General features: G+C 40.4%; 1 protein-coding gene across 1 annotated transcript; it reads right to left on the bottom strand.

Moving 5' to 3' along the window:
* Nucleotides 1–208: 208 nt before the first annotated feature.
* On the bottom strand, nucleotides 209–15,631 carry LOC139471636 (asparagine--tRNA ligase, cytoplasmic-like). The gene is made up of 18 exons (XM_071254038.1): nucleotides 15,483–15,631; nucleotides 15,005–15,087; nucleotides 14,488–14,562; nucleotides 14,139–14,231; nucleotides 12,113–12,202; nucleotides 11,432–11,510; nucleotides 10,800–10,870; nucleotides 8,515–8,601; nucleotides 8,040–8,126; nucleotides 7,345–7,401; nucleotides 6,473–6,550; nucleotides 5,312–5,389; nucleotides 4,535–4,656; nucleotides 3,831–3,966; nucleotides 3,581–3,694; nucleotides 2,644–2,775; nucleotides 2,153–2,284; nucleotides 209–988 (listed from the first exon to the last, which is right to left on the bottom strand). The coding sequence occupies exons 1-18, from the start codon at nucleotides 15,490–15,492 to the stop codon at nucleotides 857–859; spliced, it is 1,656 nt and encodes a 551-aa protein (XP_071110139.1). The 5' UTR covers nucleotides 15,493–15,631; the 3' UTR covers nucleotides 209–856.
* Between the last annotated feature and the right edge of the window lie 1,820 nt (nucleotides 15,632–17,451).

Raw genomic sequence — 17,451 nt, 5'->3', positions numbered from 1 at the left:
ACTGTACATTGCTGCCTACAATACACAGCAACGTTTCGGCGACGACTCGTTATAAATGATAAAAAAACCCAGAAACCAAACAATGGCGAGAACAATGATCCACCCCGGGACATGACGAAGGGGGGGGGGGGGGGGTGAAGGTCAATCACCATCTGTAATAAATGACCGATCCATTATCACCTGACAGAAACACACACACAAACACAGATTGATTGTGATATAAACATGTTTATTGTTTATTCAATAGGGTCACGATACATTATGTAGGCAACAGTTGTATTGAGAGCGCCTGGATATAATTTAACACCACACTGTTTAAACAGATTCTGACACACAATCAAAGCGTTATTTAATTGTTATTGCATTTATATGTATATTAAGGAAGTATCTGTTGATAGAATATGTAATCTGTTTCATATTCTATCATGTTTAAAACCACATATAAAAGTTAAAGTATATAAAAGGATTAAATATTTGATGTGCATTCATTGAGATACTTCGGAAGGCTTGACTGAACAGAAAATAAAATTATGAAATTAGGCCGATATTTTAATAACCCCCTTTTTAATCAAAGTGATTAAGATTTAACAACGGAAAAATCAAAACCTTAATGAAATGAAATACTAATAAATCATCGACGCCTTGCCGAGTAGGTTACCGTGACAATGCGAGCGGTGACCAATAGTCTGAGATGTATAAGAATATAATGGGTGGTATTTTCCCAATCTAAACATCAAGGAAGCTGTTAAAAATTACAAACAGTGTACTGATTACCAGAATGACACAAACTTGCAACAAACAAACAGAATGCAGTGAAACGTGTCCTACATATATCTGTGCTCCAATGTCACTTCGCTCAAGGTCTGCACCTGCCGACAAATCTGGGATACAGACAGACTTCCCGGATGTGATATCTGTTCAGCAGCCAACACAAGAATCTCTCCAGACCCAGACCGTAACCCCCATGGGGACAGGTTCCGTATTTCCTCTGAAACAGGTGCATATGAGTTACTATATGCCACGTTAAGCAACAATCCAGCAATATCACGGCGGGAGACATCAGCTGAACACATTGTACCCCTCTGGTAGTGTGAACTTTCACCAGAAACGTGTAACATGCGATGGGCACGACAATCCAGGCAATATCTTAAGGGATGACACGAAATCAGAACAAATCCTTTAGCCTGACCACCTGATCTTATTTTGTTTGATTGCTGAGGACCTGTTCTAACTTGCGTCCTCACCGGGAAAATACACCGGCTGTCTCACTTGGACATTCCAGGCAATATCTTCTGGGGAAAAGGTGTTGCAAGTGTCATCCAAATACATAACACGCTATGATATTCCTGTCACATCGGCCATGTGTGACACAGGTATTAACTTTGTTTGTTGTTTAACGCTGCACTCAGCATTATTCCAGCTATATGATGCCGTTCTGTAATTAATGGAGTCTGGACCGGACAATACACTGATTGATATCATGACCATCGATCCACACAAATGGGATACGATGACATGCATCAACCAAGTCAGCGAGTCTGACCATGGCCACCCGATTCCATAGGTTGCCACTTACGAAAAGCATAGTCGCCTTTTATGACAAGCCAAAACACCAAACATTTTTGTTACCCAGTTGAAATTGTTTTGAAAATCATGTGTAAACACATGTACCATGAGACAAAAATGTCAATACAAGACATACAAATTAAAACAATACCACACAAAGTTGGACATTTTACGAGTACGTTCAGCTGTCACTAAATACTCAGCAATGTTTGAGCAATATGACGGCAGCCTGTAAATAATCAAATCTGGATCAGGAAAACCCGTGAATGAAAGTTAAGCAACGATCCAGGCAATCGGGGAACGGTGGCACGGAATCAAAACACTTCACCCAGTCTGACGTACACCATCGTACGACCAGCTGTGTGCTGAGAACATATTTACCCCAGTGCTATTCGCCGAAAATGTCGGCTCTGACCAGAAAGATCTTGATTGTAATACAACTTTCAGCATGTGTGGTCAGCAGACATTCCAAAGTTTCTCACCAATTGCTGAGGCAATTACATTACTGTGATCATAGATTGCTTGACTTTCACATTCTTTCTGTGGGTCCCCACGGGGAAAACATAATGCCAGAGTGCTGTCTCACCTGGTCAATGTACCAGTAGTAGGGCGTGACGTCAATGCCCTCTCTCTTGAACCCAGCCTCCAGCTCATCCTGACCGGATATCCTCATGGACCCACCGATTATCTCCCCCACATTGGGCATCAGGAGGTCAACCTGAGTAAATGTAAAGAGTAAAGTCGTAGTGTAAGGCGTTCATAACATATGCAGGTTCCTGATGCCCGCGAATTTTACTTGCAGCCGATGGCATGATAAGCTGACGGAATATTATTTATTAAACATGTCTCTTTTACGTTGGGAAGCTTTGGTGAGTTTGACAGCTAACCTGGTTTACCCAATCAATCCTGAACTTTTTAAACAAGAAATAAACACAAATATGACTGGAAACGTATTTCTTTCAGACAATGCATTTCGCTGCAATCACATCACTGCAGCAGTTAGTATCGAAACAGTGTCCGGTGTGACTGGCAAACGACTGAACCACTTGGCCACCCTACCGCCCGCTGTGGCCTTACCGAGTCTGTGAGTCTGTGGTCGCCCTGGCTTCGCAGCATGTAGAAGGATTTTATCTCAGCTGGGAAGCGACACAGGAAGATGGGCTCGTTAATCTGGTCGGTCATCTTCCTCTCAGGTGCTTCTGGGATATCCTAAACATGGAAGAAAGGGGGTGTACACGGATTTAGTGTTTTAGCATCGGTGTAACTCCACACACAGAACTCAGAATAACTTGAACCACTGGGCTACCTCGCTTCCTTTTAATTAAAATATGGATGGTTAGAGGGTAACAGATGATCAAGGGTTATAGCTTGCACTGGAAATACTACGGAGAATTTCTCCATAATCACCAATAACTGAAGGGATGGTCTAAATCCTGCTGGGGTCCATGCAGGTAGCAAAGGTACTGTAAGTCCCCATGGTCCCTGGTATTGTGGCCTAACTTTAGTTGTTTGTGATCAATAGCCTGTTTTTATGATGTGTCGTCAGTCATAATCCAAACATTTTATTGTTCTAAAACTAGTTTTAAAGTTATAATCTGTGATGTATTGCTAGTTGTTGTACTGTCCTTTGACGACAGTTTTTTGATATATGCTATAACTTGTTCAAGTCACGATATGGCTGAAATATTGCCGATGTGACTCACTCACTCACTCAACATAGAGGTATGCCTGTTGTCAACACTGAGGAATGGAAGTGCTGCAGAGGGGTAGTTGGTTTTATTGTCAAACACCCCTCTCCATGAAACTACCATTGACACTAAAAATAATTACTTTTCGATATTAAATCAGGACTTGGGATTCCTGTGGAAAGAACATAGTACTTTGTGTAAATGTTCAAACTTACGACAAAAGAAGTCTCTGCTATATCCCTGTTTCGTGCATTTATTAAATACCTTCCTTGAAATATTCTGATTGCTTTCAGACGAAGACGAACGCAATGATGTGTGTTACGTACATCTCCGAACTCATAGAAGCTGCCGTCTTCCTTCTTGATGTCGTGTTCCTTGAGGTACGTCAGAGCCTCAGTGTACTGCATTCTCCGGAATGGCTTCTTTGGCGGCTTGAAGTCCTTCACGAATGAAAAAACACATGTAGCTTGTTGTATTCTATGTTGACAAGTTAAGGGACAGCGCTTACTGAACAGAAACGTTCATTTACGTTGTGTCAAGCATGAACCTATTGACATATGAACGTCAGCTACTTACTGGGTTCAGTTCGTATACAATCTGACCGTGAGGGCCCTTCAACACTCTGTCCACGACATCGCACACCAAGTCTTCCAGTCGGTCAAGCAAGCCATCGAAGTCGATAAAGGAACATTCACCCTCTATGTGTGTGTATCTGGAAATATGGAAATAATATAATACTATGATGACTTGGTGCTGAAAATACTCAGGAAGACAAAAGACATGTGTATCTGGATATGTGGAAACAATAATATTATGATGACTTGGTGCTGAAAATACTCAGAAAGACAAAAGACATGTGGATCTGAAAATGTGGAAACAATATATTATCATGATGACTTGGTGCTGAAAATACCCAGGAAGACAAAAGACATGTGGATCTGAAAATGTGGAAACAATATAATATCATGATGACTCGGTGCTGAAAATACTCAGGAAGACAAAAGACATGTGTATCTGGAAATATGGAAACAATATAATACTATGATGACTGGGTGCTGATACCCAGGAAGACAAAAGACATGTGGATCTGAAAATGTGGAAACAATATATTATTATGATGACTTGGTGCTGTAAATACTCAGGAAGACAAAAGGCATGTGGATATACCTCGGGCAAGGGGTGCGTTGTAAGATACACTCGCATAAAAAGGTCACTATGGTAAAAATCTGGTGCAGCGATGGAGGAATATGATTAGACTCTCACACTCAGCTGGTACTCACTCCGCTAGGTGGCGTCTTGTCTTGGAGTTCTCTGCCCTGTAGGACTGGGCGATACAGAAGACGTCCCCGAGAGAGGGCAGACATGTCTCCAGGTATAACTGGGAACTCTGGGTCAGGTAAGCCTGGAGAACAATGCAGTGTCAGTCTTTGCCCGACAGAGATAAGAAATATTTTGTTCATAATTTTCTTTGTTCATTATATTCAGGTTTACTTCATTTTCGTACATTTTTTCAATATTAAAAGAGTTACTTATGTACCCATTTTAATGACATTACATCATCGCCTATTTGGAACAGTGTATACAAGTTGTACACTGTTATACATAGGTCATTAGGTCAAATTGTTTGTCATTCAGAACTTGGTCTGTGGGTGATTTATTCTTTGCATCAGGTCAATCTAATCCTGAAATTCCCTACAGCCAAATAGTAGGGTGGCTATAAACTATAATCTTCTGTATTACAATGACTAAATCAGACACATCTGTACATCTAATACAATGACAAAGTCAGACACATCTGTACATCTAATACAATGACAAAGTCAGACACATCTGTACATCTAATACAATGACAAAGTCAGACACATCTGTACATCTAATACAATGACAAAGTCAGACACATCTGTACATCTAATACAATGACAAAGTCAGACACATCTGTACATCTAATACAATGACAAAGTCAGACACTTTTGATGCTTGTTTTCATTTCTCCGTACAATCAGAAAGTTTCAGTTTCGTCAGGTAAAAACAAGTTTACAAGCTTGTACAGCACGAACCTCCTCCCCGAAGTAGGGGATCTTGAAAAGCGTCGACCCTCCTTCCACCTGCGTCTGTACCAGGGTCGGGGGAGTCACCTGTAATACCACGAAGAAGCTTGTTTGTTTGTTGTTGAACACCGCACTAGTACACATGGGAGCTATATGACGGCGTCCATTAATTAATCGAGACTAGACAAACCAGTGATTGATATTATAAGCAGGGATCCACGATGTCGGGGTGTTGATGACTCGCATTCAACCAAATCACCAACACTGACTAACCGATCCTTTAAGTTGCCTTATACGACTGGCATACAGTGCTGGAGGCCCAATTTGGAGCATGATAAATAGATAGATATCATTAAACGAGTGTCTGTCAGATCCCATTTATCTTAGTTTCAAGAGTAGTTTCAAAACAAATCTAACGAGCGAATCGATGCACATTTTGTCTTTTCTCATTGTAGCAGGGCGTGGAGTCGTCCCACAGATGACATCCTTACCTTGTCAGCTTGCTGACTGGGCTAACCTCTTTGGTCATGTGGACAAGGCGCCCGACCTCTGATCAGAAGGTCCGTGGGTCGAATCCAACCACGGGACTCGAAAATTTATAGCCGCTACATAATGATCGCAGTGGCGCACTAATACATAACAGATGAGTGACGTCAACCGGTTTACTGCTTACTCATACCTTGCATGACCCTCCACAATAAAAAAGGCGATTGCTCAAAAAGTTAACTAGATAAGATCAAAGAACAAGTATTAAACGCTCTAAAACCATAGCGTTTCGACACAGACGAAGGTGTATTCGACAGAAGCACGAGAAATATATCAATGAATTATGATCAGGAAAGTAGACCGTCATATTCAGATCTCAGGTCATCACACACAGGAGTGTAAGAGTGAGAGGTCAGACATCTATATCACAGCATCCTGTATCACATGAAGTCAAGACGACGAGCAACGACTTACTGCGTTCAGGATAGGATGAATGACATGGGGGCTTCACGGCACAGAGTGCGAAATCCGTACTTCTGGAAGCGTTTGTAAAATCTCCACATTTCCCAGTGAAATGAATCTTGTCTGTGTCTGAATTGCCGATCTCAATGTGAATTTATACGCAGGTCTGTCCACAACACGATAAGAAACACAATCACTGAGATTCTGCAGTGATATACCAACCTCAAAGTAGCCCCGATCTTGGTAGTGGTCCCTGAAACACTGCATGATGATAGAGCGCATCTTCATCACCCGAGACGTCTGAAACATAGTGCCGATTAACTGAAATGGTGCACACTTAACACAACAGCAAATGGTGTTGAAACAGATGAAGGTATGTGTATGTGTGTGCGTGGTGGGAGTAGGGGTCCCTGGTTAAAAGAGATAGTGGAGCCAAACTACTTTTTTTGCAGGACATTGTTGGTCAAGGGAATGTGTGTGTGTGTGTGTGTGTGTGTGTGTGTGTCGCTGTGTGTGTGTCGCTGTGTGTGTGTCGCTGTGTGTGTGTCTGTGTGTCTCTTGTCGCATTTTCACCATCACGATTAGGGATAAATACGGGTTCAGTCAGCAAATGTTTGGCAACATTCTACTTGTTAGACTAAGTAAAATTCTTCAAACAAAAAACACCCTGCACCTGAAGGCACCTCTGTTTAAAGACAAGAAGGGTCATCTTGCCTCCCCTGTTACCACTGCTGCTACAGTTACTTTTAAAAGTGGAATCTTTATTTACTTATTTTAAGGAGCTGCCTGAACCCTTCAAATTTCTGTTTCTTCACGCCGAGTTTCTTTCAGTTAATTTCTGTAATGAAATACATGTGCATTGTTGCTTCCCCTGCTTGTCAGAATCCTACAATGGTGGGTTCGAATCCCGGTTCGTCTTAATTATGTTTCTAGGTTTGTCATCGCCATGCGCCTGCTCTTGGGTGTCACACAAGTGGTAAACATCTGAGACCTTCATCCCTTCTGGCTTTTCCAAGTAACCCATTGTCATCTTGTCTTCCACAAAACAAGAAATCAATCAAAAGGTGGATAAATTCGCAATTAGTATAACTCACGTTTTCCCCCCTCAGCATCATATGCCTGTTGTCCAGCTGTACGTCCACATGGGCCTCCTGGGGGAAACACACAATAAACACTTAATAAACAAATAATATACACACACTATTAAACAAATAATCACTACACAAGGAACACATAATAAACAAAACAATAAACACATGAATAAACACATAAAATAAAACAAAAAAGAAATAAACACTTAAAAGAAATTTAACACATACAACATTTAATTAACAAATAACAAACACACAGTAAACATATAACATATTATTAATACATATAACAAACATATATAATTAACACACATAAAACACATTAAATATATAAATAGTAAAACACTAGATAAATTCATGATAAACATTTGACCGACAAGCCTATCCCCATACAAATGAGAGTAAAAAGCTGTGGTTGTGTATTATTTGTATTCAACAGATGTTGTCGGTATTTTGATTTTAAAAATATTGAAAACTATTTCTTTTATGTTGCAAATATCTCTCGAATATCGGTAAATATTACTATACGGTATACTATACTCAAAAGAAGTTACAAAAACAAAGGATTTTTCATTATACCATACGACAGATTTACTAAAGTATCCTGAAAGTGTTATTTCATTTCGTTGTTACAGTATACATTGTATAACCTCAGTTTGATTAAGAGTGTACATTATGAGCAGAGTCTGTTGTTATACCTCATTCAGTAGGTTGTCAGCGCCCCCTGCCGGGGATGTTCCAATCAGCTCCCAATAGTCTGCATCCAGTTCATGGCTGTCAGGTGCCTGCAATGGGAACACCAATAGATATGTGACTTGTGTGGACCACGATGTCTTATCATTTATATGCTTGAGTGTATGAACACTTAACGTTGCCTTCACTACGGAAGTAAAACACATTCAAAAATATCATTCCTCTACATCATGATAATCAAATCGGGTAAAATTAAAATGTTTTTCACTCAACCACAGTGATGAAAGGCTTCAAATTGAGAGTGTTAATTGTCATGGACAACAGGGATACCCTAGCACCATGATAGGTGATGTGATCGTTTAGTAAACAGAGACAAACGGCGTGTGCGTGTGTGTGCATGTGCATGTGTGCATGTGTTATTGTATTACATCTGTAACATGAAAATGAAGGATGGGTGGAGTTGTACCCCTTGATACTTACAGTCTTTCCAGGTGGCAACTCTTTGATGACGCCGTACACGGTAACGGTAGCCTCTGTCGCCAAAGTCAATGCCTCGTAGGTCTGACACTAGAAATACACGTCATATAATAAACACGCATGCCTTCTCACATTCGTTTATGCATCAGCACGTCAATCAAACCAATACCACTTTATCACTAGTACGTTCTGTTTACCGGAACATGATAATCATGACATGCGCACAGTATATGGAGTCTCAGCTATTGATCGAGTATTGCTTACCTGTACGTCATGCTTACCTGTGCGGCATGCCTACGGGAACGTCATGCTTATCGGTATGGGTGATTGAGTATTGCTAACCTGTACGGCATGCTTACCTGTGCGGCATGTCTACGGGTACGTCATGCTTATAAGTATCGATGATTGACTATTGCTTACCTGTACGGCATGCTTACCTGTGCGGCATGTCTACGGGCACGTCATGCTTATCGGTATCGATGATTGAGTATTGCTTACCAGTACGTCATGCTTTCCTTGTCGGCATGTCAACGGGAACGTCATGCTTATCGGTATCGATGATTGACTATTGCTTACCTGTACGGCATGCCTACGGGAACGTCATGCTTATGGCTATCGATGATTGACTATTGGTTACTAATACGGCATGCCTACATGTGCGGCATGTCTACGTGCACGTCATGCTTATCGGTATCGATGATTGACTATTGCTTACCTGTACGGCATGCCTACCTGTGCGGCATGTCTACGGGAACGTCATGCTTATCGGTATCGATGACTGACTATTGCTTACTTGTGCGGCATGTCTACGGGAACGTCATGCTTATCGGTTTGGTGAGTGAGTATTGTTTACCTGTGCTGCTTGCTTACCTGTGCAGCATGTCTATGGGCACGTTATGCTTATGGCTATCGATGATTGACTATTGCTTACCTGTACGGCATGTCTATAGTCACGTCATGCTTATCGCTATCGATGATTGACTAATGATTACCTGTGCGGCATGCTTACCTGTGCGGCATGTCTACGGGCACGTAATGCTTATCGGTATCGATGATTGACTATTGCTTACTTGTACGGCATGCTTACCTGTGCGGCATGTCTACGGGTACGTCATGCTTATCGATATCGATGATTGACTATTGCTTACCTGTACGGCATGCTTACCTGTGCGGCATGTCTACGGGCACGTCATGCTTACCGGTATCGGTGATTGAGTAGTGCGAACCTGTACGGCATGCTTACCTGTGCAGCACGTCAACGGGCACGTCATGCTTATCTGTACGTACGCAAGGTTTTAAATGTATCATGCCTAGTAGCAGTTAAGCAAGCCACTGGACCATGTATGCTTAACATAATACCATGTTTACTACCAATATCAATCAATAGTTCCTGATTGCAAGAGGTGAAGCGACCCTGTACCACATGGAGAAGTCAAGCTACACAGTACGTCATGTAGGCAGTACGTCTTTTCACCTGTATACCTCACCAACTACTAACTTACCTGTACGTCATGTAGACAGTACGTCTTTTCACCTTTATACCACACCAACTACTAACTTACCTGTACGTCAGGTAGGCAGTACGTCTTTTCACCAATATACCACACAAACTAGCAACTCACCTGTACGTCATGTAGGAAGTACGTCTTTTCACCTATATACCACTCTAACATGTAACCTACCTGTACGTCATGTAGAAAGTACGTCTTATCACCTATATACCACACTAACTTGTAACCTAACTGTACGTCATGTAGGCAGTACGTCTGCCTACCTGTATACCACACTAACTTGTAACCTACCTGTACGTCATGTAGGCAGTACGTCTTTTCACCTTTATACTACACCAACTTGTAACCTACCTGTACGTCATGTAGGCAGTACGTCTTTTCACCTTTATACCACACCAACTTGTAACCTACCTGTACGTCATGTAGGCAGTACGTCTTTTCACCTTTATACTACACCAACTTGTAACCTACCTGTACGTCATGTAGGCAGTACGTCTTTTCACCTTTATACCACACCAACTTGTAACCTACCTGTACGTCATGTAGGCAGTACGTCTTTTCACCTTTATACCACACCAACTTGTAACCTACCTGTACGTAATGTAGACAGTACGTCTTTTCACCTTTATACTACACCAACTTGTAACCTACCTGTACGTCATGTAGACAGTACGTCTTATCACCTATATACCACTCTAACATGTAACCTACCTGTACGTCATGTAGGCAGTACGTCTGCCTACCTGTAAACCACACTAACTGGTACGTCGCACTTACCTGTACGTCATGTAGCACGCACTGCAAGAACCCACTTCCATCTCGCAACACCACAAACATCAAGTTCTTTCCTGAAATGGAACAAATTGTTTTCTGTTCGTAAATACATTCTGTCAGGTTGGTCTAGTGGTAGAGCGCCTGCCCAGTGAGCGACGGGTTAGTGGTTCGATCCCCGGCACGTTGCTGTTTAAAGGCAATGATCTTGAACACATCATTTAACCCCATTTCACCTTACCTCACCTTACCTCACCTCACCTCACCTCACCTAACACCACATTCTATGAGATGCAACAAGTGTTTATTATTTACATACATTTTACTCAATGTTCTCCATATCCAGACCCGTGAAGATCCGTGGTAGAATAGGTCTTCAGCAACCCATGCTTGCCGTAAAAGGCGACAATGCTTGTCGTAAGAGGCGACTAACAGGATCTAGTGGTCAGGCTCGCGTGGATCAATGTTCATGGTGTCAATCACGATTATTTACAGACAGCCGTCATGTAGCTGGAATATTGCTGAGTGCGGCGTTAAACAACAAAACATACTATCCATCGACTATCAAGTTCTGCCAATGAGTTGAACCTTACGATAATCTTATACAATTTTCTTGTTTTCCACTGTTTACATAATACCTTGCCTCCTCAAGCGATGTACCCATCCTTGAACTTTGACCCTTTTATTGCGGTTTTGAGTAGCCTCCCTTATCCGTATCTGCAACAACAGACTGGAATACACATGCGAAGACAACAGCACGGGGCATGGTGTTTTGATATCGCAGATAATACATGGGAGAGCATGAGCGTCTTCGACAGCTGGGGCAACGAATAGTTTAAGCCTATGACATAGACTGAGTTTTGTTTGAGACAGGTCATTGCTTCAAAACATAATTTGCCTGTGCTCAAACCATTTCAGGGCAGATTTTTTCCAAGACATCCAACATGTTAAGCAAACATAATTTTCAGTAAAATGTGACAACAAACAATTTTTTCCAGTTTCTCGGGAATATATATTTTTTATTTTAAAAGCAAATCCCTTGCCGACATGTCAAAAGATATTTCGTCGATCCCTATAATCTCAGCAGTTCAAACTCCTCAAAGCGAAACGGTATTGCGTAATCTTTAACAACATTGACATTACAAGTAGATGATGCAAAGAGATTAAACGTTAAACAAATTGTCGTCTGGCAATGTGGGGACAAACAAAAGTACGAGGGGTACATCAAACCGTATTCTCCGAGGGTTTAGCCAAGAACTGACATTATGCTCAAAGTGGTAGAGTATCGGTGTGGGCACCTAGTCGGTGATCTAACTCACTTGTTTCGGCTTTGGAAGACTGGCATCCATCTTTATTGTCACCTTTCTGGCTTCTGCCAGGTTCTTCTCCGTCCGCATCGCGTCCTCCGCCTGCAACACGGTCAGACCATCAGTTCAACACACTAGAGTCACTGTGCATTCCGGCATGCCAGAACATGATCGTGGGTTCGAACTAAATATTCATTTTCAAGTACTTACAAGACTAGAAGCAACACCTTCACAAGAGTTTCAAGTTACTCTAAAACAGTAAAGTCCCCTGCCTCTGACTGCATAATTCTAAGAAATTATTTGCACTTCAAGTTTAATGACATCACTACCGGTTTGGGGAAACGGTTTCTTAGGAACAACTTGAGGAATAAATCTTTCTTTCGTTGTCTAAGGAATAAATCTTTCCCGAAAATTCTTGAAACAAATAATTAAAAATATGATGTCCACATGTGGAATTCAAAAAAGCAATCTCATTAAAATCAGACCTAAGTTCTCGCTACCGCTAAACAAAGATCTGAGGACATTCCATTACGGGTCATTACGGAGCATCGCTTACCAGATTATGAAAGTGACAGCCGGAATGTGATTTCTGATCATGCAGCCTCGAAAACTATAACTCGGGTTTAACGACTGTATCCATACAATCTAGACCATCTATTAGTCATTCAAGAATATTCTTTTGTTCAGGTTTCAAATTTGTAATCGAGAATTTGTCAAAATACATTTCGAAGCGAAGACGCAAATTTGAAATTAGTGCCGTAAAGCACGAGAAAGCTGCCTTCTGATTGGTCATTCCATTGGTCGGTTAAAGTTCGCGCAAGGTCGGTCTGACGTGGCCCGTAATGGGATGTCATCAGATCTTTGTTTAGCGGTAGCGAGAACTAACATCTGATTTTAATGAGATTGTCAAAAAAGAGAATGTAAATATAGCTATACTATTCATTGAACGTAAGTAACCGTGACATGTTACTGATATCAGGTTCTCATCACGTGATGCAGAGGAATGTGACATATGACTTTTGAAAATGACAAACATGCTTTGCCACTGACCTTCACCGTGATCTTAACCTTATAGGTAGCCTAAGGGCATTCTACCAGACTATATATAATCCCCCAGCCCTAATCCCTTTATCAGGGACCTGAATTTCAATTTTGAGCTGGATCAGAACACGCCACGCATTCGTCATCACTCGCATGTTTCTGTGACATACAACACGGTCATCCGCTTGTAGCGGGAGGGGACGAATTGTTCACGAATGCACGGTGACCCAGTGCGGACGTGAGCGATCCATTATCTTCTCGTGTCTGCAGACGGGATAGGATGCCGTCGTTTTGTGTGTGGCAATATGCTGGTGGTGGCGAATGCAGTGTGATTTGGGTTTTTCCAGATTCACGGAAAATCCACATTCGCCACCAACCCGTGCCATTCCTGGACTGGCCGAATACCAATGTCTTCTTGTAGGTCACGGAAGTATACATTGTGAGTGGTGACGAATTGAAGACGCAGCAGGTGACACTGCTGTTCCCAAGCACAACGAGTGTTTTGTCACATGGTACTGTATAGATAACGCTTGGCAAGGATATGTCTGAATAATGAACAACAACCCAACACACAAGTGCCGCCCGCGGAAGTAATGGATTACGTCTGAACACAGAAGTTGTTTCTGAGGTTCGAGGGATTTTCTCAAAACCTGGTTAGTTAATATTTATTGCAGATTTGCTCAGCAGTCACTGTACACGTAATTACATTCGCTTTTGTTGATTTATTATTTTGAAACATTGGTGTAAAATCGCAAGTTTAACCATTGTTTATAATTATTTGATGATCATGACATTCTGCACTATGTAGTCAGATGGGGTATGTTTGCCTGAAAAATTTAGATCATACTTGCTTGTGAATAATCTTAAATACCGATTCAATTTAAAGTGGGAAGAGGTTTTTTTATCAATTTTAGTTTTTTTACTTTGTCTCTATTAAGTGCTAGTAACGTACAGTATTAATAATCGAGTTAATATTTGCCCCAAAGCAATACTGTACCTCTCTGGTCGATCTGCTTTCTGCGCTGCTTTGCTCCTTCTGCCAAAGTTTCAAACACTTTTTGTACTGAGACTTTGAAATGACGTCATAAGCCTGAAATGACAAATATTTATTTAAGATCTGCATTCTGTTTATACGTACCTTTTTATCATGTGGTGTGTTTGTTAATATCCTAAGGAACTGTAGGGTCTGTCAGTTGTACCCTTTTTTTGTTAATTAGCATCAGTATCCATGTTGAACAGTATCTGTGTCTTTAAAATCGTTGTAGATTACGCTGTATTATCTCATATTTACGAGAAATAATGTTTTGTTAAACATTATATCTATAAATATGTATGAGTATATTTACCTCAGTCGATCTCGTCTCGTCTCGCGCGTCCACGTGTATCGTGGGGAACGGCTCTCCTCCGACATGGCGCATAGCCTGAAATATTAACATGACTATTATATGGTACAAACATGCTTACATATAGATGCATAGAGATCATAAGCAGAGTGTGTTAGTAAATATGAGTAATATTAAATATTATTTATAAAATAAGATTAATATTAGTATATTATATCATATGTTCGTAATAAAATGATATTATGCGAACATATGACACACGATGGTAATAATCATCTCTTTATTGTATACAACAGACTCAATTAAATTAACTTTCTTGAGACATGCGTGTGTGTGTGAGTGTGTGTAACGCCGCACTCAGCGACATTCCAGCTAAATGATGGCTGTCCGATAATAAACGACAATAATGTCTAACACTTGCATCACGTCGGGCTCTCCTCCCACAAAATACGTTATCAACCTTATTCACTCACTAACTTTCAAATTATCGGAAAATAATTCAAATTTACATAAAGTCTACCTGGAGAACTGTCTTGAAGGGCGTCGCCTTTGTACCGTCCCCTCCTTTGTCGTCCCCCCTTTTCTCTGACGTGTAGATGTCTCCTGAAATAACAATCCAAAAACGTACGGTTTTGTCAGTGATTGCGTCAGCACTATTCACCCCATGCCCTGCGTCACCAGGGCCTTTCACCCCGTCAGCTGACAAGTACGCTGTGATATAACTGAAATACAGTTAAAAGCGGCGTTAAACCAAACTCAGTTTAAATCAGTAGTTTCGTTTTGTTGGATTTAACTTCGCAATTCAAGTTGTATGACGCCGGTCTGTAATAATCGAGTCTGAACCAGACAATCCAGTGATTGACATCATGCGCATCGATCTCCACTAGTCGGATATGATGGTATGCATCAACCACGTTAGCGCGCCTGACCGCCCGATCCCGGAATGTCAACGAGTAAATACTGAGAAGGTTGATACGAAGTTGTGTGGTTTTACTCACCGGTGCTCATGTTCGTGTCGACTCGCCTGAAGTTGACTGGAAAACTGCCGCCCCACTCACACGTCGTCTAGTTTTAATATTACCGATTGCATCAGACAAACCTGTGCACTTCACATTTCCCGGGAAAGGCAGTTTCTCTTAGTTGAGAGCGGCACTGTGTTCCTCGGAAACCTGAGCTATAAATAGCAAGGCGCCAAGGTTTCTACGACGTGACATTATGTGTTTATCGTTGTGCAGTCCGATAAGATATACGGTTTTGTCCCCAGTCTCACGAGGGGCTATGGCAAGCCTTAACATGTATTACCCATTTATTTACATCATTTTTTTACGTTTTTACGTTATTATGTCAGTGATGTTTTATTAATGTTATTAATTCTTTACTAATTTTATTCTAAAACATTATATGAAATTTAGAATGGTTTTCGTCATGGTAAATACAGAAGATTTTGTTTATTGTTTTATAATAACATAATGTATTCTATATCGCATACATAGTCAAATAAAAGCAATCGGTTGTGTGTAATAATGACAAACATATTATATTTCTTGGGTATTACCTGCGTTATCAGACAAGGATGCCTGATACATTTTTACACTTTTAGTAACGAATTAGTACTGCATTTATATACTAATAAATATTTTCAAGATGTATTTTGTATCTGAAAAAATGCAAAATATGATTGAATGGATATGGAATTTAATACAGATTAAACTAACATAACAGTTTTTAGAAATGAATATCTTTCAGTTTGAGGTTGTAAATACTGTACAAGCATGGGATTGATCGTGACAATCAAGATAACTTGGACAAGTGTCTGTTATATAAAATATCTGAACAAACTGTTAAGGAAAAATGAGTAATAAAGAAATTTGACTATCCCCAAGTTGCATTGATAGAGGAGGGCGTTGTATGTCGATTCCCCAATACTGTCGCCTTTGATATCCACCTTATTAGTAGTATATTTTATAAGACTTATTAAATATTGGATAGGATGAAATAGATTAAGGTTAAGAAAATACCCAAACCAGTGTTTTTAAAGCTGAAACCTACATCAATCAATCAATCTTTATTGTATGAAAGGCCACTGTATACACATACAGATAAACAATATCATTTACAGCTGTACAGCGCATTATATTATTATTGGATAACTAATATGATGCTTGACATGTAATAGAGGTATTGTAATAACAGTGGTAATAACCACAGTGGCAGCAGTTGTAGTATAAAAATACAAAAGCAATACAAAAGGAATGGAATGGAAATATGAAGTTTTACGTCGCAAAGGCTTTCAGCCATAGCACGACGTTCAGTACAGAAGGATCTATCAGTAATATACTCATCATGTCAAGACAATTTGACAATTTAAATGTATATGCATTTTTAGTAGAAACAATCAGATACTCCTGATCTAGATGCGAAAGTTTCAAAACAACTAATTATTTCTGGACATATCGGGTTTACTAAGTAATTTACTACGCACTCGTAGGCTTTGATAGATGTATTGTAATATCTTAGTTAATTTTTTACTAGGGATACCTTTAAAGGATGATATTGTGTTCATGGAATAGTGGTTCGTAGTGATATCAGGCATATATTTTAATTTTAGGTTGTCGTAAATTGGACATATAAACAAAAAGTGTAATTCGTTTTCAATATGGTTTTCGCAGAATGGACAAAAACGCATATCCTTAGGAACAGAGGAGAAGCGACACCTGTTGCACATTTAACCCCAGCCTAAGTTTAATAAATGTGTCTCTAATTTTTCTGTCTGTTATAGTGTGCTTGTAAACCTCTGGTGTTAGACAATATTTAAAGGTTTTATAGAAGTCGTAGCGTGCACTGTTATCTAGTGACGACCTCCTGTTTTGAGTAAACATATCAATTGCTACCTGCTTAAAAGAGCAAAGAAAATACGTTTTGTCTCCAACGCTTTGATTAAGCCAAACATATCCAAACCCGTGAGAG

Source organism: Haliotis cracherodii, unplaced genomic scaffold, assembly GCF_022045235.1.
Source record: "Haliotis cracherodii isolate W230 unplaced genomic scaffold, xgHalCrac1.p SCAF_23, whole genome shotgun sequence".
NCBI classification, from domain to species: Eukaryota; Metazoa; Mollusca; class Gastropoda; order Lepetellida; family Haliotidae; genus Haliotis; species Haliotis cracherodii.
The sequence above is the reverse complement of the archived record's forward strand: the minus strand, read 5'-3'. Positions and strand labels throughout refer to the sequence as shown.